We start from the raw sequence: 22,973 nt of genomic DNA on the forward strand, positions 1-22,973 counted from the left end.
TCAGAAGCTCTAGGGACCCAGGGGGTGGGGAGTGGTGAGTGTAAGCTGGAGGCCAGGAGGCACCCTGCTGCGTACCACACAGAGGGCCCAAAGCCCCCAGGGAGAGCCAAGGCCGTTGCATGGAAGTCATTCTGGGGGACAATTATTCCTCAGCCAATTCGAGAAAAAGCCTCTGCTGGAGACCTGTTTGTCATGTGTTAAGCATCCTGCCATATATAAGCATGTTACAGAACCTGCCTGTATTTGTTATCATGAGCCTCACTTTACGGATGAGGAAACAATTTCAGAAAAGTTTAATGAGGTCATACCACCAAAAAAGTGGTCGAAGCTGGAATTCTCAAACTTGGTCTGATGGACTTGGGAGCCTGCCCAAGGTCTTACTGAGCTGCCTTCCAGGGCTCTCCTGTTCTGTCAGCATGGCTTTAGAACAGTCTTTCAGCCTTGGTTTTCCCATCCATGAAATGGGGAGATGAGCTTCTGTCTTCCCTACATCACAGGACTGGATGGGAGATAGATCAAGCCAGTAGCAGTAGCAGCCTAGATAGCGGTTGCTGCAGGGTTGTGAGGGGTGGAGGGGTCACCGGGTGCATTTGTCTGCTTGGCTCAGGACACACTGAATATGGACAGTAGCTCACTTCCTCATGGTGCCATCCTTAGTGCTAGGGCTGGCAGAGCGGTGAGAGGCAAGGCCATGGATGGTGGGGTCTGGTCAGGGAGGCAAGAGAGCCATGAGGCCAGGCAGTGCTCAAGCGGAAGTTAGCGTGGCTGTCACTGAGACATGAAATCCCATATGCTCTCTGGGTGCAAGGTTGACCAAGTGGAAGGTTTGAGGCTTTCGGGTGGGAGTGAAAGAAAACCAGGTTTCTGGGTTCTCTGATCACTGTCCTCCCCCTACCAGGGACCTACCCTATGCACCTAGGCCGGTGGCTTGGCTTCTCACCTACCTTGCAAGCCCCCAGGGGTCTCTGCCCAGCTCCCAAATCTGGACTCTGTGATTAAGTCCTGGAAAGTGGCAGGGAAGGTGCCCTGGAGAGGATGGGCTAAGAACTGGATCCCAAGGATGTGTAGGGTTTGTGAGCACCACACAAGAAGAGGACAGCCTGGGAGGGGGTGGGGAGGCGGGTAACACTGTGGCAAAGGCTGGGAGAAGGGAATGCAGATGCCACATTTGGGGCTGTTTGGGGGTGAGGGGCCCCAGGCTGGGTGGGGGGCAGACCAGGAGGACCGGGGCTCTCGGGCCTGATGTTGCAGGCTGAGAGTGGGGCCTGCAGGAAGCAGCTGTGGGGAGAGGTGCCCCACTGACCATGGTGACCGCGTTTCAGGCGCCCTGACACCTCCTTCCTGTGGTTCACCTCGCCGTACAAGACCATGAAGTTCATCGTGTGGCGGCGATTCCGGTGTGCCATCATCCTCTTCATCATTCTCTTCGTCCTCTTGCTGTTCCTGGGTATCTTCGTCTACGCCTTCCCGGTGAGCAGGCCTGATGGGAGAGGCACGGGCCTTGTCCTGGGGGAGCTCCTGTCTGATAGGGGAGACACAGCCCCTGATCTCGGGCCTGTTGGGGTTCAGTCCTTGTCCTTAAAGCACTCCCCCCATTCTGATGGAAAGAAACAGCCTCTGTCCTTGGGGAGCCATTGGTCTGATGAGGGCGGCACAGCCCCTACTCTGGGGAGTGTCCAGTCTGGTAAGAGACACAGTCCTACTTTTGAGGAGCCCTTAGTCCAACGGGAGTTTGGTTTCCTGCCCTTGATGGGGAGACATGACCGTCTTTAGCAAGCCCCTGGAATGTTTATCAAAGCACTGGCCGAAAGCGAGACTGCTGGCCTGGGGGCAGGGGAGGTGGGGGAGCCTTTTGGCCAGAGGGTCTGGAACAGGGTCTGGAAGGAAGGGAAGATGTGGATGGCAGAGCTGAGGAGAAGGTCGCTGGTCTGTGAGGAAGGCGCCTGGTGGGAGCAGAAGGGGTCCCCCTTCTGGGACTGGGAGGGGGTCTCAGCTAATGTCCCCACACAGGACTTTAATACTGTCCTGCTCCCGCAGAGGTGTGGGCACCCGGGGAGTGCGGGGTGAGCAGGGGGCTGGCCCAGGAGCCTCTCCCTTGGCACGGATCACATTGGGTGTCCCTTTTCTTTGGCTAAGAAGCCAGACTGTGCCTGGCAAGGAACTGGCCAGGGCCCCACCAGTGACAGCTGCTGCACCCCTAGCTCTGCGGGGCCCTGCCCTGGGAGGAAGATCCTGGGCCTCTGCTTCTCTGGTCCTCACAGCTCATCCTTGGGTGCTCAAGCCACTCACTGTCTCTAGAACTGTAGACCTGGAAACGATCCCAGTGTTCCCAGGCTGACACCCAATTTTTAATGTCATCCTTCGAATTTTTGAAAGCTGTGATAGTAAGAAAATTTCAAACCTATATAAAAGTAGAGAGAATGGTGCAATCCACCCCCATAACACCCTAATTTTAATGGCAAGGAAACAACTGCCAGAGAGGGGCAGAGATGGGCTGTAGGCTGCAGAGCAAATCTGTGCCCAGCTGTAGGTCCAGAGCTCTGGCCGTTGTGAGTGCCAGTCCTGGTCAGCACCAGGCCACCGTCCAAAGGCATTGTCCCTGCATGGCATGGACTGTCTGCTTGGAGAGTTACTACCAACAGAGTGCTTTGCTTTGTGACTCATCTCAGAGGGGGTGGTGGCAGGGGAGATAAAGCATTTCCCTACCTGAGCTAGAGATGCCTGTAGGAGGCATCCTAGAGCAGGGGATGCCTTATAGGGGGACCATAGGGGATGCACAAAACCATCCAGTCTGTCCCTAACATTATATACCTTGAGGAATGGTGGAGGGGACTCTGGTTCAGGCCTGGCTACCCTCTGATTCATAAGAATGAGGGAGAGTCTAGAGCCAGGACAGCTGAGGGGTCTGTCCAGGGGCCAGGCTCTCTGGACTGCCTGATGCCTGAGAGTCCACGGTGAAATGCATTCTGAGGTTCAGGAGTCAGAATCAGAACTGATGAGCAAAGTGACTGCAGTGCAGCAGTGGACCCAAGTTGTGGGGACCTGAAACTTGTACAGTTTGGGATGGGGGAAGGAAAGAAGATGGAAAGAGAGGTGAAGGAAGATGGAATTACAAAAAGAAGACTAGATCCAGGTCTATGGAAGGGGCATGTGCCTGGAAGCATATGCTGCCAGAGGGTGACAGGGTGTCTGGGCTTAGCCCCCAAATCTTGGCTTTGATGTCACCACCCATCAATCAGGCCCTTGTTGCGAGTTGGGGGAGGCGCCCTTCTCTTGGCCTGTCCTTGAGCTCACCTCCTCTCCTTCTGCATCTAGCTACCATTTGGTTAGTGTTGATTTCTTTATTATGGATGTGTTGCAGGGATGAGGGAAATGATGAGGTCTGGGCTGCTGGGGAGTCCACAATTTGCTGGGGAGATGCCAAAAGCAGGGAATGACAAGAAACACCTTGTATCATTGAATGCTAGATTGTGAGGCTCCGGCAGTGGGAGTTAGAAAAAGGAGAGCTAGTACAGACTCTTGCTTTTCCATGTGTGGTCCCTGGGCCAGCAGTATTAGCGCCATTGGGAGCTCATTAGGAATGCAGAGTCCTGGGCCAGCCCCAGAGCTGCTGAGTGAGAACCCGCACCTGGGCACATTAAAGTCTGAGAGGTGCTGCTGTTCAGGACAGAGCACTGCACTTGGAATCAGGAGATATTGGCTGGATATGGGCCCTGCCAGTGACTTCTGCATAACCTCGCAAGCCCTACTTGTGAGGAGGGGACTAGGCCAGCTCTGACCTTCTGAGCCTGGGACCATGACTAGGGGCTACCTCTGCCCTCCCTGGGTGACCACATGCCAAGCAAGCCTCCTCTTGGACAGCCAAGAGAAGGGTGGGGGCAGGTCCAAAGTGACCTGACCACTGTCCTTTCTGTGCCCAGCCCCAGCCTCGAGCTGGCTGTGAGGCAGCTTAGGCCTTCTGGGACCACGAGAAGGAGGCTGGCTGTGAGCAGAAGGGAAGATTTCCAGCCACTTCTAACCAGGAGTCTTTCCTGGTTTCTGAGGGTGGTGTGAGCTCCAGGTCCTTTGGGCAAGCAAAGGGCCCTCTCCTGTCTCTTGGCCGCCAAAAGTGCCAAAAACTCTCCTTTGAGTTCTTCTGGAAGTTAGCCTCTATGAAATGCCCCATGGAGGTCAGATCCCTTTTGAAGGTTGGGGTGGCTGGGAAAGAGAGGCAGCCTGGGACGGAGGCTGCAGACTGCCTTTGCTTGTAGGCCTTGGTCACTCCATCACCTGGCTGCCCTGGCCCCATACCCACCCTTCATAGGGACCCCTCATCTGGTTCAGTCCTGAGAGCCAGGGGTCGAGGCCCTACTCCTGCCATCGCCAGCCAGGGCCTGGTGGAGGGGGCTAAGGACAGGGTGGCTCCCCTCCAGTTGGCCTCACCTTCCAACCTCCTGGAAATTCCCCCGGGAGGAGGGTGGGGGGCAGCCCATTTGATTCTTCTCAGCCTCGCCTTCGGAGCCAGCTGGGAGCAGGGCCAGCGTGGGGAGGCAGGAGGCAGCTTGGCGGGGAAGGAGCGGCCGGCTTTGTTTCCAGGGTCGGCTTTCCCGGGATGGCGCTGGGGAACATACTGTCCCAATTAGGAGCCCTGTGTTGTGTTGTGTGTGTTTTCATGGTTTTGGGGGAGGAGTGGGGAGGGGAGATTCCTGTCTGAGCTGTAGCGGGCAGGGCTTCCTCAGGGCAACCCATCCCTGGTGCTGGTCTACGTTTCGGGTCGTCCCCATACCGCCCAACTTTGTCTTTGCTTTCTGGGCAGGAGAGTGGTGACCAGCGAACCTGGGTTTTAATGGGGAGGGGGGAGGTGTGGGGATTGTGGAGGGGTTATGGGGGGGACTGTGGCTCTACCTTCACACCACCTGTTTCATGGAAGAGGCCCTGGGCAATCAGAGGAGTCTCTGGCCACTGGTTTGAAGGTGGGAGTGGGTGCTGGATAGAAAGGGGAAGTGGGGGCGGACAGAGCAATTTGGCCCCCAGGTGGGAGGGTGTGAGTGGAGTTTCAAGTGGGGTTGGGTTTGCCTGACTGGAGAGAGCGCGGCAGAGTGGAGTGTGGGGCGGTGGGTGGTGAAGGCAAGGTGCAGGCAGGTGGCTCCCAGCCCCCTGCCTCCAGGAAGCTCTGCCTGACCCTCCAGCCCTGTGGTAGGGACAGCTGCTCCAGTTGTGCCTGTGCTGATGAGGTCACCACGTGTCCCTGCTTCCTCCCTTCCCCCCAGAACTATGCTGCCATGAAGCTGGTGAAGCCCTTCAGCTGAGGACCAGCCTGCCTCCTCCACCCAGCTCGGACCTCCAAGGCATGACCATCCTGCCAGGGTGGGCAGACAGACAGTGGACCTGCATATACTCCGAGAGTTGGCAACATCAAGCCCTAGGATCACCCTCCTTTCGTTACTTCTTTCTCCCCCAACCCAACCTTTTTTTGGATCAGCTCATATTTCAGTATAAGAGTTTAAACCACAAAGCGGTGTTGGTGCTTGTGTCTGCAGGACCTGAATGGAGTGTGACTATGTGTGCGGGTTGTGCCTGGGTGGGTGAGGAAGACAGGCTGTGAGCAGGGTAGGCGCCATCTCTGGCTCAGCATTCTTGAGACAGAGGCACCCAGATGCAGTGGGTGGGGAGCCCTGTGGAACTGTTCATTCTTTTACGAGACCAGTTGGTGGGAGGGCAGTGGGCTTTGAGACTTCAAGTCTGGCCTGCCTGAAGACCCAGCATTTCCTTCCTCCTCTCTCCTCCAAGACTTATCCTGTCCTCCCTGGCCCTTGAACATCTCCCCTTTCTTTCCCAGGCTGCCCTTCACTCAGATGGGCAGCTACTGGTACCTTCCGGTTTCTCTGATCATGCTGAGGGAGGGGGTCCACTTTATAAAAATGGAGCACTGAGGAAAGGGTTGGGCTAGAAACTCTCCTAAAAAAACATTGCTCCTCTGGCTTTGACCTTGTCCCCCGTGCTCTTGGGGTTCCTTGGGGTTCTGTCCCTCTGCTCTGTCACCCTCCTTTATAGATCTGGTCTGGACAAAGACACCCACCTTTCCTTGAAGTCTGAAGCTTAGCATTAGCCCTTGGTCTGACATTTCCTGCAGGAACTGGGCTAAATCTAAGGAGACAGCAAGAACACCCTTTCAGAAAAAGCAAAGAGCATGAAAACATCATGTTTCCAAAATAGAGGTCCCTGCCTCTCTTGCTAGAAGAGCTGGAAGTTGTTGAGTGCTTGGCCTCCTCCTTTCCTGGGTGGCTGCCTGGTCCCCAGGAGGGCTTCTCCTATTTCCTGTTGTGGGTTTGCTCCCCTGGCCCAGGCCCCAAGGCCCCAGAGTGATCCTTCCAGCTTTCCCTGGCTCTTCCCTGCACTCTGGGGCCCAAATGGAGGCCTTGCCTCCCAACCCCCAGCCCGACTGGCGGGACGGGGAGTGGTTGGGATGGGGGTTGATGGCTTGTAGCAACCTGGGTGAGGGAGCCTCATCTTAACAGCTGAGTGATTCTTTTTTTTTTTTTATTCAATATAACACTATACAAACACAAACATTCTCACCATATGATCATTCCATTCTTGATATATAATTGATAACTCACAATACCATCACATAGTTGTATATTCATCACCATGATCATTTCTTAGAACATTTGCATCAATTCAGAAAAAGAAATAAAAAGAAAACAGAAAAAAATTCATGCATACCGTCCCCCTTACCCCTCCCTTTCATTGATCAATAGCATTTCAATCTACTAAATTTATTTTAACATTTGTTCCCCCTATTATTTATTTATTTTTAATCCATTATGTTTTACTCATCGGTCGATAAGGTAGCTAAAAGGAGCATCAGACACAAGGTTTTCACAATCACACAGTCACACTGTGAAAGCTGTATCATTATATAATCATCTTCAAGAAACATGGCTACTGGAACACAGCTCTACATTTCCAGGCAGTTCCCTCCAGCCTCTCTGTTATGCCTTAACTAAAAAGGTGGTATCTATTTAATGCGTAAGAATAATCTCCAGGATAACCTCTCGACTCTGGAATCTCTTAGCCATTGACACTTTATTTTGTCTCATTTCTCTCTTCCCCCTTATGGTTGAGAAGGTTTTCTCAATCTCTTGATGCTGAGTCTCAGCTCATTCTAGGATTTCTGTCCCATGTTGCCAGGAAGGTTCACACCCCTGGGAGTCATGTCCCACATAGAGAGGGGCAGGGCAGTGACTTTGCTTGTCATGTTGGCTGAGAGAGAGAGACCACATCTGAACAACAAAAGAGGTTCTCTGGGGGTGACTCTTAGGCCTAATTTTAAGTAGGCTTAGCCTATCCTTTTTCATATGAACAAACCCTCAGATTGAGGGCTCCACCTATTGCTTTGGTTGTCCCCACTGCTTGTGAGAATATCAAGAATTCTCCACTTGGGGAACTTGAGTTTTCCCCCTTTCAACAGCTGAGTGATTCTTGCTTTAGGCGAGCTTCAGGCTCGAGGTGGCCCTCACTGTCCAGCTTTCCAGTGGTGCTGGGTGGCCAGTCTTGAGACCCTGACATTGGACCCTGGTGTCAGGTACACATAGAGCCTGTAGCAGGGACCAAGGTCCAAGCTCTTCTGGGAAGGGTGTCATGGTGCCCTGTCACTGAGCACTACCAGGGTGTGCCTGCCGGGAGGCAGTAAGCAGCCGCCCTGTAGTAAGGACTCCAGGCGAAGGGGAGGAGGTGGGGATCCAGCTTCAGGAGGAGTTGAGGGATTTTTTTTTTTTTAGGGATAAGGGAGACCTGAGAATTTTTAAAGATGGAGAGGAAGAAGCCACCGGATAGGAAAAGATCAAAGACACAAGAGAGACTGGGGAGGTGTGAGGGTGGTAATGGTGGTGGTGGTAATTATTGGAACCCGTTTCTGGAAAAGGAGGAGGTGGTTAGTTTTGGAAAGAAGGATCACTTCTCTTCCATGTGCCGAGAAGCAGGAGGAAATAATGCATAGACTTCAACTATCAGCTGGCTTAGAAAAGTTTTGGGGGACACTGTGTTCATTCATTAATTTTTTTCATTTATTCATTTGGTTTATCTTGCAGCTCCTCGTTGCAGATAAGAGACAACCCTACTTAAACGACCACAGTCAAGGGAGTTTAATGGCTTATAGAGATGAAACATCCATAAGGACTGGCTTCAGGCAATGGCTGATCCACTTCCTTGACATCAAGTGCTTACGTTCCTTCTGCCTCTGCCCTGTCCTCCTCGGGGTTGACTTTGGTCTAAAGCTAGCTCCATTCCTGGAGCTGGGGATGCAGCTGTTCCCTGGAAACTATAGGTCACCAAGCAAAAACCAGGGGGAAATGGGGAATGGATGACAAGGAAACACCAAGCCCACTAAATATTTATTGAAATATCCCATACGGTAGGTCGAGAGCAGGGTCTGAATAGAAAGTAGTTAATTATCCAATTCTTGACTTTCCAGAGCTCTCTAGCCTGGTGGGAAAAGTGTATCAGGAAACCAGTGGTTATTTGAAACTTTATGGGAGCAGCAGGGAAGGCACACCTACTGGTCCTGGGGCAGGGAGGGGCAGGGCACTCTCTCCAGAAGGGATAACATGTGAGCTGAGTGTTGGAGCTGGCCCACTGGCTAAGACAGGAAGGTGTTCTGGGAGCTGTCGGAGAGCTTGGCTAGTTCAGGGCATGGTCAGAGGGAGAGGGTAGCTGGAGGGTTGCCGGGCCCAAGAGAAAGAAGTAAGAGGGGCTGGAAGGAAGAGGCCAGGGCCACTGAGATTGGCCAGATCCAGAAAGAGCTTAAGCACAGCCTGGCCCTGCCCTGGACCCACCTCCCTCCCCATTTCGCCTCCACACCCAGGGAGTTCAACCTTGTCTCAATCCTCTCTCCATGTGTTTCATAAATGTAGGATTATAGGATTTCCAGAGGAGCCAGGTGGGCATCCCCTGACTGGGACCTGGTGACAGCCCAGGAAACATTTCTTGCTTGCAAAGGAGGGCTGGGTGAGGGCAAGGGCTCACTCTGGAATACCAGGTCCTCAAGTGGCTGCTGTGATATTTAAAGGAATAGTGGTAACTTTCCTCTCCCTCCTTTCCCATTTGCTTTTGTTCTTCCCTCTGGGGAGAAACAGCTGCAGTTCCTATGCCCTGCGGCTTGGCCCGATGTGAGTTTCATGCCCGGTTTCTCTGCCTTTTAGTCCCAGTTCTTTCATGGCACGTGTGTGTTTGTTTGTGTAAAGGTGAGACAACAGATGAGAGAGACGAAGAGAAAAACAGATTCAAGGTGAGACACAGAGACAGAAAAACAGAGGGACCATGACAGCAGGGAAAAGAAGAAAGAGACCAAGAACCTCAAGCAACCGCTGGAGAATTTCCTCAGTTTGCTCATGGTTCCATTCGGCAGCCAGAGCTTTCTACGTTCTGCCCTCTCTCTGGTTCTCAGGCTGATTTGGTTAGAAACAGAATCTGGGAGGGAAAAGGAGACAACTCTCCCCACTGCCTCCCCATAAAACCCAGCAGAGGAGGCCTCAAATCAGATTTTTTTCACAAACCCATAGTTTCCTGTAGGCTCCATCGTTTTCCCCAGGCTCCATTTTGCATCCCCCTGCAAGGCTAACTCAAGTACTTTAGGGAGGACTTAAGAGGTGCGAGTGTTTATGTGGGGGTGGGGGTTGGTTCAATTTCTGGGGAGAGGTCCCAGGTGCTTGCCTCACTGTGGCTCGTCCTTCTCGTTTCCACCAAGAGCCCAGGGCCAGAGCCTTTCCTCCTTCTACACCCCTGCTGGGCTAGGGAGACCTCCCTCTAAGGCCATTCAAGAGCATGCCCGTGTCCTCCACCCCCCAGGCCTGGTCTCCTGGGATCCTCTCCACCCAACCTGCTCTGCTTGGACCCAGTGGGAAACTCTTCCCTTTACTACTTGGTTCAGCAGAAATGTTCTGGGATTTTTTCAAAGGAACTTGACCAGGAACCAAGAGTGAAACAAAAGACCAAAATATCCAAAGAAATCACTCGCACTATAACAGGTAATACATTTTTCAAATAGCTGCTGGTGTCTTTTGCCACTTTGCAATCTGTTTTCCGCTCTCTTTCTTCTGAGGCACTTTTACAATCCAGGTTTGAACAAGAGGCTTACTGCCTGGAGAAGAGGTGCCTCAGGACAGGGATGGTGGAAGGATAATCCAGGGGGAGTTCAGGTCAGGCACAAGGAGGGGCGGGGGCGGGGATAAAGCCTTTCTGGTGCTAAGAGGAGGAGACAGAAGAGAAGGAAAAAAAACAAAGCAAGACGGCAGTGGGTCAAACTTCCAGCAGTCTGGGAAGAGGCTGGAGCAGCGGAGGAGAGACTTCCACCTCTTCCGGCTATTCAGCATGGCATCAACACGACCTGGCACCCTCCCGAGTGGGTTAGCAGAGCCCGCGAGGGTGCCCGCACACCCTGGAAGGGTGATGAGAAGTGCACAGGCAACTCGGGGCAAGAAGATGCTGGATTCGGGAGAAGGGGTTGCAGAGTGGGAAAGCTCTGGATCGAGACCCAGGTATTCAGCAGCATGTGTTGACCCAACACCCCCTAAACTGGATGAATCAGCCACACCCCGGTGGACACTAGTGCAGGGCGCCCGGCGAGCAGACCATGAAGGACCCCCAAAATATCGTGTGGATCACAGGCCCTTGCAGGCACCCCACCTCACACGCCCATGCCCGAGCTCGGGTGTGCATGTGTGCACACGCACGCTCCCTGCTCCCAGGTATCTGTCTGAGGAAGAAGGCACAGCTCTGAGAGGGAGTTTGAACTCCAAATTGACTACTTACCCCAAAGAGACGGCATTAACGTGAAAAAGACTGATGCTGGAAAATACTGTTACCTTTCATTGGCAAGTCACAAATTTTCAACTATAAGTGGGATGGTTGTCTCCAGACAAGATGAACCCAGTTACAAGAAAAGGCAAGCTATCATAAATTAAAAAAATATATATATATATTTGCTCATCCGTGAAATACTATATAAAATTTAGCCACCATAAAAAACCCAAGCATCCTCAGAGTCCTCCATCCTTACCCAGAAGGACGGTCTGGGCCACATCCAGCGCGTCAGAGGTGACCCGGCTTGCGGCAGTTCCAGGTGGCACTGTTGGCAGCTGCCATCCTGAGGACCCCCCAGTCCTCCAAGCTTCCAGGCCGCAACCTGAGCTCAGCAGCATCAGGACCAGGATCCCCCGGGAAGGCCTGCCCATGTGGTCGTGCCTCATTTGTAGAGCAGAGATGATTAACAGGGTTCCCGTCCAATCATGGCTCAGGCCATTTTCCAAGCACGCCTTCTGCTCCACTCTGACCACTGTGCGAAATCTCACGGCATTTCTCAATGCCTTGGGGCATCTGCGGGCACGGGAGTTCACGATGACGGTGGTGGCGTGCAGCGCCAGAGCTCTTGTCGGTGTGGGGCTGCTCTCGCTTCCTGTCGGTAGGAAGTGCCCCGTAATTCCCCTCAGAAGAGTTGAAATCTATCACCTCTCCCGAGGGCCCTAGCTTTTCTTCATGGGCTTTTCTGGGGAATTCAGAACTAAAGACACAATTTCAAGTACCTTGGTGGAAGTGAAGGAAGCATTTCAGGCTGGGAGATTCTTGCTCTTCATTTTCTTCGAGCTGTAAAGATGGCGTCCCTGCCGCCAGGGCAGCGGCAGTGGGGCCTGGTTTTGCTCTAAATCATTCTGCTTGGAGTCTGAGAACCGAGACCTGCCATTCTCCCGAGGCCAAAACTGATTTTGAAAAATGCTTTCTGAAATCACAGAAAAATCACCCTTCTTGGATCTCCCCAGAAGTAGTAATGCAGTGTGGCCTGCTCTGCAAATACGCCATCTGTGGAGACCCACACTCACCCAGCTTCACGGGCCAAAAGGCCTCTTCAGTCTACATAAGGATTTCCAGCTGGACAGATTCCTGGTCAACAGAGAGACTGTACTAGGGCATGGTGGTTAAGAACATGGCTTTTAGTGTCAGACACGCAGCGGGTAAGTCTTGCCTCTGCCACCTGGTTGTGTGACCTTGGGCAAGTCACTTTACCTTTAGACTTTGGTTTTCATGATTAGAACATGGAAATAATGGTCTTTCCCACCCAGCGTGTCTTGAAGGTTACTTGAAAGGACACATAGGGAATACTTAAAAATGAGAACTGTTGTTCTAATAATAGCAAAGTACTGTGCAGGCCCTGGGTGCTGGGCAGGAGGGAAATTATGAAAGAAGACGGCATGGCAGGAGGTAGTTATCCCTCTCTGTGAGGTTCCTCCAGTGTGGAGAATGATGACCCCATTTCTCTTGCCTGGGGAGGGCTGGAGTTTCTCTCTGGATGTGGAAAAGGCATGGAGAGAAGCTGTGCAACTGCCCAGAACATGCAGCTGCCCCTGACGCCAACCGTGTCCTGGCAGTCACCTCTAGGTTTTCCTTTCCTAGCTAGCAGTATGACCTCTTTCATGCCCTGTGTCACTTTCAGATAGGCTGGATGAGAGCTGCCTGCCAATGACCAGAATGGCTGTTGACCCTGTATGCAGACCCTCTCATGCAGATAGTTACCCTCAGTGATATGCCTGCTCCCTCAGGAAACTAGCTGTGTGTTCTCAGACCCTGTCACAAATGCACCCGGGTGTGTGCACATACAGGTAACACACACTCTGTGCACTCAGGACGCACATGCTTCCTTTCTCTACACGTGTGTGTGTGTGCACGCGTGCCTGTGTGTTTCACATTACCGGCCAGAATGTGCCCTGGAAATGCGAGCAGAAAGGAGTGTGCAAATGTGGTCATCAGCAGGGATAAATTAATTCCAGACCTGTAAAGGCTTTTCTTTTTTCATCCTCGGCCCTACTGCAAATTCAATTAGGACTCTCTGCCAGCTACTGAAATGAGGGGACAAGTAAGTACGTGGCTGAGCCTGGAAAATGGGGCAGGGCAGGGGACCCTTCTGGATCCACCCCCTCACTCCCCTGCTCTGCTGTCCAGGATCCAGGAAAGAGTTGCAGCCGTTCCTGGATTCCCTACACCAGTAGAATCTTGGGGCATAGCAAGGTGCCATCCAAGATTTGTGGAACTAATGGAAATGGAGCTGCCTCTGAGAACTAGGAAATGACCACAGCACGTAGACTGGCAAAAGAGTACCTGAACGAGGCTGCTTCCAGGGCCCAGCAAGCCTGAATGTCAGCTGTTCATCCATCTGGGGAGAAAAAGATGCGCCTCAGATAACGTATCTTAATAATGCCTGAGGAAGAGAGAGTTGGTTGATGGGCCTATTTGCAAGGCTGTCTATTCCACTTGGCTTTTGGGGCCTGAGACTACGAAACATTGCCATCTGTCCCTCACCCTTCACTCTCCCAGGCAACCTTCTGAGGTGTTGTGGCTGCCAGCCTACTGTTAACACATGCCCTCCAGATCTGCCTGCAGGGGGTGTATGTAGGTCATGCTAATGACAGCTGTAGTTCCCGCTGTCCATTTATACCCTGGCATTGTGGTACACCCCTCTCTGCACTTGCTGATAGGGGGCTGCCCTTGTGGTTGGACCCACATTCTTCAGATCTCCACACTTGAGGATTTTAGCTTGTAGGTGCTTGGAGGGGAGCCCTCCTGGGTCAGGAATGCCCCTCGAGAGGCCTTCTGGGGGAAATGTGGCCAATCTGGCCTTGGTGATACCCTTCCTTTTGGCTGAGGGATGCTTGGTGTTCCTGTCTTCCCCTAGGACTAGGAATGAAATGCATTCCCTCTCCGACTGAGGCTTGGTTGCTATGACAGAACTGCCTTCTTTAATCTCCTAGAGGTTAGGGGCAGGGCGGGGATTTGAGTTACTTTAAGAGGACTGCTAGGATGGGGAGAATTGGCAGTGTTTGATTCCATATGAATTCTGAAAGAAGGTCAGGCAGAGGCTGATTTTTTGAAAGAGGAAGATGAATTGGCAGAAACTGGGTTTTGTTCTTTAAAGGTGGGGGAGGTGTTGTGTGTGTATGTGTGTGTGTGGGGGGGTAGCCAGGGAATTTGAGGTAGGAAGGAACAAGGTGACCTGGAGCAGGGAGGCTTGAAGTGGGGGATGCTGAGAGGGCCTGTGGGTCTGGAGGCACAGGCTCAGGTTGGGGGGCCTCTTATGTAACCTAGGCCTGGCCGTGGAGACTGGATTTTCACAGTTGGTCTTGGGCTGCCAGAAGAATGAGAAAAATGGGCCTGAGGGAACACCTCCACTGCAAGGAGAGGATGGAGGAGGAGGAAGACGAGGACGGGAGGGAGAGGAGCCAGGGAGTGTGTGTGTGTGTAAGTGGGATGGCTAGGCCAGCCCTGGAGGAGCCCAGTCCTTGCCTTTCCCAGGGGCCTCTTATGGGGAAGCTCTGCTCTGTGTCCTGATGCCTGAGACTCATGTCCTCCCAAGCAAGACTCTCAGGCCCTCACTCAGGCATGCCCATCTCCATCCCACATCTCTCCTCTTCTATTCTGAGTGAGGTAGGGGAACTCGGGAAGGGAGGAGGAGATGGGTGCATGGCACCCTGGGAAGCCCGTCTCTCTCCTGCCTTCAGAGTTGGCTCAGTGCTGGGGTGGAGGTGAACTGCTCAGACAGGGGGCCCTGGACTGCTCAGCACCACCTGCATGCCAGGCCCTGTGCTAGGCTGTCACTTTGAACCCTCACTAGGAGAGGTTGCTATTTTTGAGCTCCATTTTAGAAATGAGAAAACTGAGGCTGAAGGAGGATACACAACTGTGAATGAAAAGTAAACCTCTTTCCCCCGCTCACTACTGCCCCAAACCCAACCTTCGTCCTCTCCTCAACCAGTCTTACCGCCAGTGATTTCCAGGCTGGATTCAGAGTCCTTGCCTGCTGTGGTAGGGGTGGGAGGCAGGAGGACTGTCAGGGTGATTACGTGTGGAACTAGCATGGGCAGTGTGGAGTTGTCAGGTTCTCCGTTCATTCAACAAATATTTATTGAGCACCTATTTTGCCCAGGGTCTATTCTAAGCACTGAGAAGGCACAAGTGAACAAAACAGAGTCTTGCCCTTGTAGAGGCTTTTAGTTTGTGGGGCCAGACAATAACCAGTTACTGGTAGGGATGAGTGAGTGCTGGGAGGAGAAGTGATGCAGGGTGAGGAGACAGAAAGTCACGATGGGTGGGAAGCAGCCTTTAGGGATAGGGTTAGGGGAAGAGCTCTGTGGAAATGTGTCATAGGAGCCCAGACCTAGTGGAAGTGAAATAAACTGTGCACATCCTGGGGGAAAATGTTCTGGGCAGAGGGCACAGCAAGTACAAAGGCCCCAAAGTAAGGACGAATTTGGCTGGCTACTCTGGTAACGCTGCCTGGGAGCATGGCCTCACCCTCAGTGCAGCTCATCTTAAACACCTTCTTGGCTGGGAAGGCTCTGAGTGCATTGCTTGGCTTATTGCTGTTGCTTGTGTTGCCCTTGCCAGGACTGGGGCCTCACCCACCCTAGACTGGGCTGGCTGTGGGGACTCTGTGCACCCCCAGTCACCGTCTTTCCCATAGTTGGCGATCACATGCCCCTCACTGGATGCTCTAACCCCCCTCAGGGGTGCAAGACCCAGCCACACACTATTTCCAGATGGACAGGGTTGGCTGTTTATTCTGTTCTAAAAAATAGCCTTTATTGGTTTTAGTCTTATTAGAAAAGTAATATATGTTCATTATAGGAATTTGAGAAAACAAGCTAGCACTAGGAAAAAGTGTAAGAGAACCATTAATCCCATTATCCAGAAAGCACCACTCTTGGCACCTGGGTATCTCTAGAATTTTTAATGTGGGTGTAAAATGTATGTTAGTGTTTAAAAAATAACATGTGTGCTTGCAGTACATAGTGGTTTGCAACTGCCGTGTTATGAATGAGTCCTCACCTCTGGAATATGCCTCTCCAGTATGATCTTATGGCTGTGTGATGTCCACCATCTGGAGGAACCATGTTTGTGTAGCTTGGCTTCTAGTGAAGGACTTTTAGGTACTTTCCTTTTTTTTTTTTTTGACCGTCTTTTCCATCGGGCATTTCCATGGCCATTTTGGGTGGTTGATTTGAAATGCACAGGTGGCCTTTGAGCTATGAGGGCAGGGCAGGATGGTTCACAGTGTCAGAGGCCAGGACAGGGGTTTGGTTGGGGGTTGTGTCCCAGCTTTCTTTTCTGGGGCAAAGGTCCCTTAGGCCCTCAGCATCCACCCCCCTGCATTTGAACGAATCACGGGGAAGATTGGGGAAATAGGATTTAGTTGAGAAAACTGTGATTTCCCTGCAGCTTTCCACAAACAGTACTGCTGCATGTAGAAGAAGAAAACTCTGGACTTCTACGTCAGGGCACCCATGGTGAACTTGCAGAGGCACAGGAGGCAGCTGGATACACAGAGCTGCAGGGACAGGGTGGTGACGTTCAGGATCCCTCCCCTAAGGTGGAAGTCCTGAGAATCTGCCTGCTGCTGAGTCTCCAGAAGAAGTACAGGAAAGCTGCCTGGGGGTGGTGGGGAGGGGGTTGAGAGGTATATGTGGAGGGTGAGTACTGTCAGGTAGGAACCAGGGAGCATAGGTGCAGTGTGGATGCATGAGGCTAAAAAAATTAATAAAAAAACTCCCTTGCCTCCTTCATGATGCCTCCTCTGATTTCTCCATCAGGACAGGCTGGAAGGTCTTGCTTTCATGGTTTGTGTCTCCTGTGCCCCCTGCTTACAGTGAGGCTCAAATGCTGGGTATGTAATGTGTTCAGTGTTTTAATATTTCTTTTATATTTTCTTCTCCCATCTTGGACTAGGTCTTTGAGAGTTTATAGAATGTCTTCATTTCTGTGCCTTCCCTCCAGCAGTGGTCTGTAAACATACACCTCAGGAGGTGTACAAGACACTTCACTGGGATATGGGAAGAAGACATCTAAAGAAACAAAGACATCCTCTTTCCTAATGCATAATGTCCAGATTGACCCTGGGCCTCACTCATGCCAGGCATCAGAGGTCATGCGTGTTAGTCAAGTAAATAGGTGTGAGGGGGAGGAGTAATAGCATTGTCTTTGTTAGATTCCAGTGTATTGCCTTTGGCATGTTAGCTTTTGGTGTGAGCTTGGTCAAGAGGATTTACAGATTCTATCATCTGGATTTAATTAAAGGGACACTTGGTTTAAAAAAAGTTTCTGCCATGAAACCATTCTGATGGAAGATAAGCTGATGGAAGAGAACAGTGCAAGTAGAAGAGAATGCAGAGCCCAAACACTCATCTCCTACCTCAAGCAATGGCTGTCTGTCAATTTTAGGAAATAAAAAGCAATAATCTAATCAAAACTGATAAGAAGTCACAAACTGAAATGCTCTTTGACTAGGAGGACTAGTGGAAATGATGATTTACATCTGTTATCTGTAGCAGTGAACCTTATCCTCAGCATAGAGTGTGCCTTGAAATATTGACTCACAGCAGTATGCGGATAGAATTTCTGGGTAGATAAACAGACATGTGTTGGGAACACATGCTGGGAACTTTTCACTGGTAAGGTTTGCTACCAAAGTGTTGGGAAATTAATGCCCACAGCCTACAGCACAGGTCTGGCACACAGTGGGGCTCAGGAAGCTTATGTGGGGCTGATGTGTGTCTGTGTGAGTATGTGCCTGTAAGTGGTTTTATGACTGTGTAAGACTGGGACTCAACCTCCCTCATTTAGAGCAATCACCTCCTCCTGGCCGCACACCCCCCCCCCCCCCATTTTTCTTCTCATTTATTCCCTCCTGCCAGTGGGTGCCCCTGTCTGACCCTCATTAACTCAAAGTGTAAAATCCATTTGTCTGCAGCCCCTTTCCCCCCTCCTCCCTCAGTTGGGGGCTGGGGCCAGGCCCTTCTTTCCTCGCATGGGCTGTCTACTCTCAGAACTCTGGTTTATGAGCTAGACCCTATTCTCCAAGGCCCCATGAAACAGGCAGTACTTGTTAGGGAATGGCCTCAGGGCTGCTCAGAAGATCTGCAAAGATCCATGCACTGAGGGAGCCCCTGAATCCTCAGATAGGGCTGCCTTATAAGGTTGTCCAGATTGTACACTGCACACTTCTAAGAGCCCCATTCTCAAGGACAGTGATGTAAATGGCACTCCCACCCCAGAGCTGTGTAGCACACAGGCTATGCAGCCATTTGCAGACTTCCTTTTAGGTTCTTTCCCTTTCACCCCTACCCCAGGCACCAGGGCGGGTCTTGCCCCGAGGACCTCTGTCAGTACCTTCCCATTGGTAGGAGAAATTGTTTACCCAACAGCCTGAGAGGAAGGGGACTTAGTCCAGGGAGAAAGTAGGGAAGTTGGACCTGGGATTCAACCAAGTGCTTAGAACAGTGCTTGGCATGTAGCAATCCCCAGAGAAATGTTTGCTGTAATTCCAAGGAGGGAGTGGAGCAGGAACAGTAGTTGAGGAGTAGATCCCTCTTTGGTCGGCAGCACTGCAGGTCCTTTAATGAGGAGGGAGCTTGCCCAGAGTAGGAGTGCTAAAACAGCAAAGGTAGGTGCCCCTTATTCATTGGCCTGGGGCTCCTGGGAGCTGAATGGCATCCCCAGCCACATTCAGGTCTCCCCTGGGTTGGCAGAGGAGCTGGGTTGACCACCTTCTCACGGTAGTCCAGTGGAGCAGGCAGAGATGGGCAGGGAGCTGGAAGGATCCAAGAGCAGGAGTCAAAAGTGGAGCCAGGGTATGTGGCTGGGAGACCAGCCTGGCCCTGTGTGGGGTAGCCTTTGAGTTTTCATTACTCAGGAGGAGCCACAGATTGTCTTGGTAAATCTGGCTTGGTTTACATAATGTAAACACCTTAGAACGTAGTATTCTACCTTATGTGAAGGTCAGATGGGGACCTCAGATGCTGGCTGCTGGAGGCCAGGGGTGGAAACCAGCTGGCCTCACCTGGGAGCTAGGTAGGGGTCACCCAAGCAGTGTTCCAGGCTGGGGCAGAGTTTGAAAGCTCCTATCCATGCTGTACTCACTGCACTCAGCAGCCTCCTTTCTCATTAGCCCACTCTCCACTCCCAAATAAGGGTAACTGAGCAGGTCTACTCCACTCAGGATCGGTCAGATGAGGACCTCTATTCCTCCCTCAGTCTTCCCCAGATTTGATGGCCCAGAGCATTTTGGGAACATGGGGCTAGGAGAGTGGTGGTTCTTCACTGAGAAAGGTGGGTGCAGGGCTGTATGAATCTTCAGCTTTATTCCAGGCTAACCTTGTGTACATGGCAGAGACTGTAGTGAGTGGCAGGAGAGCAGAACTGGGGATAGATATGGTGACCCTGCTGAGGTCTCTTCTGACTTGCTCCTTGGCGTGACCTGATACTGCTTGGTGGGCTGTCTGGCTGGCCCAGAGCTGCCTTGCTGCCTGAACTGCCCCCCACCCCCTGTTCCCCCATGGTGTTCTCAGCCCAGTCCCTTCACTGGCCCCTGTGGTGGTTGCTGTGTGACTCACTCAAAGCTACCCTGACCTGCCTTGCCACTCGCCTGTCAAGGTAAAAATAGACGTTTCCATTGCGGCCACCTCCGCAGCCTCAGCTTTCTCTTACTTGAGCCCCTACCAGTGCAGAGCACATATCGTAGGGCCGAGCCTGGCATTGGGGCCCAGTACCAGGGCCCTGCTGAGGGGTCAGGCTGCTCCTGAATGCTCTGTTGTTCAGGGATGTGGCCCTGTGTCTCTCCCCTGGGCCTGGGCCCACCTTGTCCTCCTCTAAGCCTCTTCCCATCTGTTTGGCCTGCCTTGCCTCAGTTACTCACCCTGTACTTCATCAGGAAGAGGCAGAAGCCCTCCCGGGCACGGCTGGCTCTTGTGGGCATGCGAACTGTATAGTTGCCTTGGAAGGGCCCTGGGGGTTGGCTTAATTAACCCTCTGCTATCGCTATCTTGATATTCTTAATACTTATTAAGCAAGGGGCCCCATATTTTTATTTTGCACTGGGCTCCACAAGTTATGTAGCTCGTCTTGGGTTTGATGGGGCTGGTTGTCCTCTCCCTTACAGTCCTTAAAACATCCACTGTCTAACAGGGCAGACCTTGTGCCCCTTTGTGAATCCCCAGACTGGGGGAATCATAATCCTCGCCCTGCACTTGGGGAACTCAAAGACTAGTGGAGGAGGCGTGGCTGCTGCCCTTAGAGAACTGTTATGATGGGGGGGTGACAGAGCCCCTTTAGTGAGCCTACAGCCAAGTGGTAGCAATGCAGACTCTGCCTTGGGAACTTGAGAATTGTTGGAAAAAGCAAGACCAGACACATATAGCAGGGTTGGACCCCAAGGAGCCTCAGGGACTCTGACCACAGGGCCTTGGGGCAGGTGCTGATTCCTCCTGGAGCTGCCAAGGAGTAAGACCTGGGCCCTGGCATGAGAGGAGTGGGGAAGAGAGGCAGTCATGTGGGCCCTGTGTGGGTACAGGCTGGCTTGCATCAGGAAGCTCTGGGAGGATTTCAGGGAGCACGGTAGAGCTCAGGCACTCCTGAGGGTGGAAAGCATGAATGCCAAGGGCTAGGTGAAGAGAGCAGGGGAGTACCACAAGTCCCAGAGGGCGAAGACTCCTTGAGCTCCTGGGCCCCACTGAATAACCTGGGGGCAGGTGGAGGTGAGAGGAGGAGCGTTGATTGGCAACTGGGTAGAGGCCCCAAGGAAAGCAAGTGGCACTGACTGTGCAGCCTTAAACCCCAAGGAACCACAGAATACAGGAGGGAGTTCCTCATGAGGGCAGACTTCCTGGAGGAGGCCACAGACCTGAGGTTTCCACTGAGAGAGCTCTGAGAATGCCTGTGCTACTGCCACACCATCTGTTCCACTGCTCTGGGTGCACATTGTCCTCTTAAGGCTCCTACTTTCAGATGACCTAGGAGGAGCTCATAGTAGGAACATTCCTTCTGGGCTACTCCGGTCTCCATACTGAGGCTAAAGTGCCCATGGGCAAATACATGTGGCAGAGAAGGTAGAACCTTTGAATCTTTCCTCACGGTGAGAGTGCTTTGCGGAGACCCTCCCTCCCCTCATCCCAGAGCTTGGCCTGGGGAAGCGCCTCACAGTCTGCCTACCACGCAAACTCCTGAGCGGGGGCAGGTGGGAGTCTTGAAGAAGCACCCTCTGTGGCTCTGAGGGAATTAATTTTTACTCGGAGCTGGCTTCCTTGAGCTGGTGTTAGCCAGTCTACCCACTACCCCTCCCTGCAGTGATGTCTGTGAGGAGGATTCCTGGGGAAGGGTGTGCCCTGGTGCTTGGTGTGGGTTGTGGGGCCCTGAGGCTCTAAGTGTGTAGTGGGGCATGTGGGCACACACTGAGCACCAAGGTGTCTCCCCACAGGGGCCCCAAGTGAAACCTGTCCACTAGGGATATAGGAGGGAGGGGGCCATTGAGGAGAGAAGGGAGGGTGGGGAAACAGCCTTGCAGGACTAGTGAGGGCTTAGCTGGGGCAGGAGCAGACTTTTTTACCTTGTCAGAATGAGCATCCACCCAGGGGAGGTAGAACTGGGGACCTCAGTGGTATGACCCATGTTCATCTCTGAGGAGCCCCTTTTGATAGGCACTCCTCATCCCCACCCCCTTAAGACCTGGCTGTCCAGAGTTTCTTGCCCTGTGAGGGGTAGGGCTGCCTAGTGGGACATGCCTAGGGCCATCTCAGGGCCTGGGATGGGGTCGGGGAGCTTTACCCTGTTCCCTTTGAACTCAGGCAAGGCAGAAGGGAGGGAGTGCAAACCCCTGCAGAGGAGCACTTCTGGATGGTCATGCACACTGATAGACCTTGCACTGGTAATCCAAGCCAGGATCTGTGGAGTTTGAGGAGGGGCCTTAACCTTCTGGTCTGCATCTCAAGCTGGGTGGACTGAGGGCCAGAGTTGCCCTTCCCCATCTTTTCTGTCTCCCCCAGCCAACGAAATTGTCACCATAGGGCTCAGCTCAACTCCCCCAGCTGTGTTTGTCCCCACCCCACCTTATCTAGTTCAACTGCTAAGGCTGCAAACACAGCTCCACTCATGTCTCCAGCCTGGTCCCCAGGCCTGTATAAGTGAACATCATTCATTGTTCAGTCAGTCACACATGTATGAGGCATGTGCTGAGCACAGTCGCCTGGATAAGGAGATCAGACAAGTCAAATGGCTCCTGCCCTTAAGAAAGCAGACAGCAGATCTGGGCAAACCAGTGTCCCTGTGTCGGGGCGGAGGGCAGTCCTCCTGGAAGGTGGTGGGTCTTAGGTTGTCTTCATGGGGTGGGACTCCTTTTGCAGGACTTACAGGATGAAGAGGATAGAACCACGCAGTGCTCGTGAGGCAGGAGTTGAGGGCTAAGGAGGTTTGGGGGAGACCCCAGTGTCCAGCTCTCCCTTAGGACTGCTCCCGCCCCTTCCAAAGACTTGGGCCTGACTCTTTCCTTTGGCCCGGGGTGGCTCACTTGCCTCACTCGCTTCCCCTCACACCTCCAGAGGAAGTAACTCTCTTTTTTCCCTTGGCTCCCAGTGTGTCTCAGGCTCTCCTCTACCTTCTCCTCCCCTCCTGTCATCTCTACTCCAGAAAGAAGCCTTCATTTTCCCCACCTGCCTCTTCTTCCAGTCTCCAGCATCTGTTGGGGAAATTGGGCCATTTGAAGAATAAAGGAGAAGGGGGAGGGGGGCGAACTCCAGTCTTGGGGCCCAGCCTGCAGCTGGGGTGAAAACCTGTTCCTTGTTAACACCCTGAGTCAGGGATTAGAATGGGGGTGTCTAGCCTCTTCAGCCCTCCCTCAGGGTTCAGGAGTTGAAAGGCATGCTGGGACATGCTAGCTTGCTTTATTGGGAGCAGATGGGTGGGGGTGGTGGGGAGGGGCTGGCCAGTTGAGGAGCACGAGTCAACTCGGGCTGGGCTGTGGTAGGAGTATACTTGGAAGGGGACTGGGCAGACCCTCATCCAGACCCACTGGGGCCCTGAGCCCATTGCCTGAAAATAGCTTCCCCACGGGAAGATTTGAAATCACAGAGGCCTTCATGAAGAGCAGCATCAAGAGCTGTGTGTGTCCCAGGGAATCCCCAGTA

At 52.6% G+C, this 22,973-nt stretch overlaps 1 protein-coding gene and 1 long non-coding RNA gene across 27 annotated transcripts in view; one reads left to right on the plus strand and one right to left on the minus strand.

The window, feature by feature from the left end:
- The window catches only part of DYSF (dysferlin), a 227,496-nt gene extending 219,666 nt beyond the window's left edge, over positions 1 to 7,830 (plus strand). For 12 of the 25 annotated variants that reach the window (XM_077134534.1, XM_077134529.1, XM_077134538.1 and 9 more), the window contains 2 exons: positions 1,323 to 1,470; positions 5,250 to 7,827. In XM_077134534.1, the coding sequence (XP_076990649.1) occupies positions 1,323 to 1,470; positions 5,250 to 5,288 (187 nt within the window). In that variant the 3' untranslated portion in view covers positions 5,289 to 7,827. Of the gene's footprint in view, positions 1 to 1,322; positions 1,471 to 5,249 lie in introns of all 25 variants that reach the window. The other 13 variants (XM_077134524.1, XM_077134531.1, XM_077134522.1 and 10 more) reach the window with 3 other exon arrangements.
- LOC143660992 (uncharacterized) lies at positions 196 to 11,183 on the minus strand. Of its 2 annotated transcripts, none has more exons than XR_013164369.1 (3): positions 11,039 to 11,183; positions 6,059 to 6,126; positions 196 to 1,480 (listed from the first exon to the last, which is right to left on the minus strand). It is a non-coding gene; the product is annotated as an uncharacterized LOC143660992 (long non-coding RNA). The 2 variants fall into 2 exon arrangements; XR_013164370.1 differs by lacking the exon at positions 11,039 to 11,183 and adding an exon at positions 10,792 to 10,906.
- Between the last annotated feature and the right edge of the window lie 11,790 nt (positions 11,184 to 22,973).

The sequence above is a fragment of the Tamandua tetradactyla genome, chromosome 17 (assembly GCF_023851605.1).
Source record: "Tamandua tetradactyla isolate mTamTet1 chromosome 17, mTamTet1.pri, whole genome shotgun sequence".
Taxonomy (NCBI): domain Eukaryota; kingdom Metazoa; phylum Chordata; class Mammalia; order Pilosa; family Myrmecophagidae; genus Tamandua; species Tamandua tetradactyla.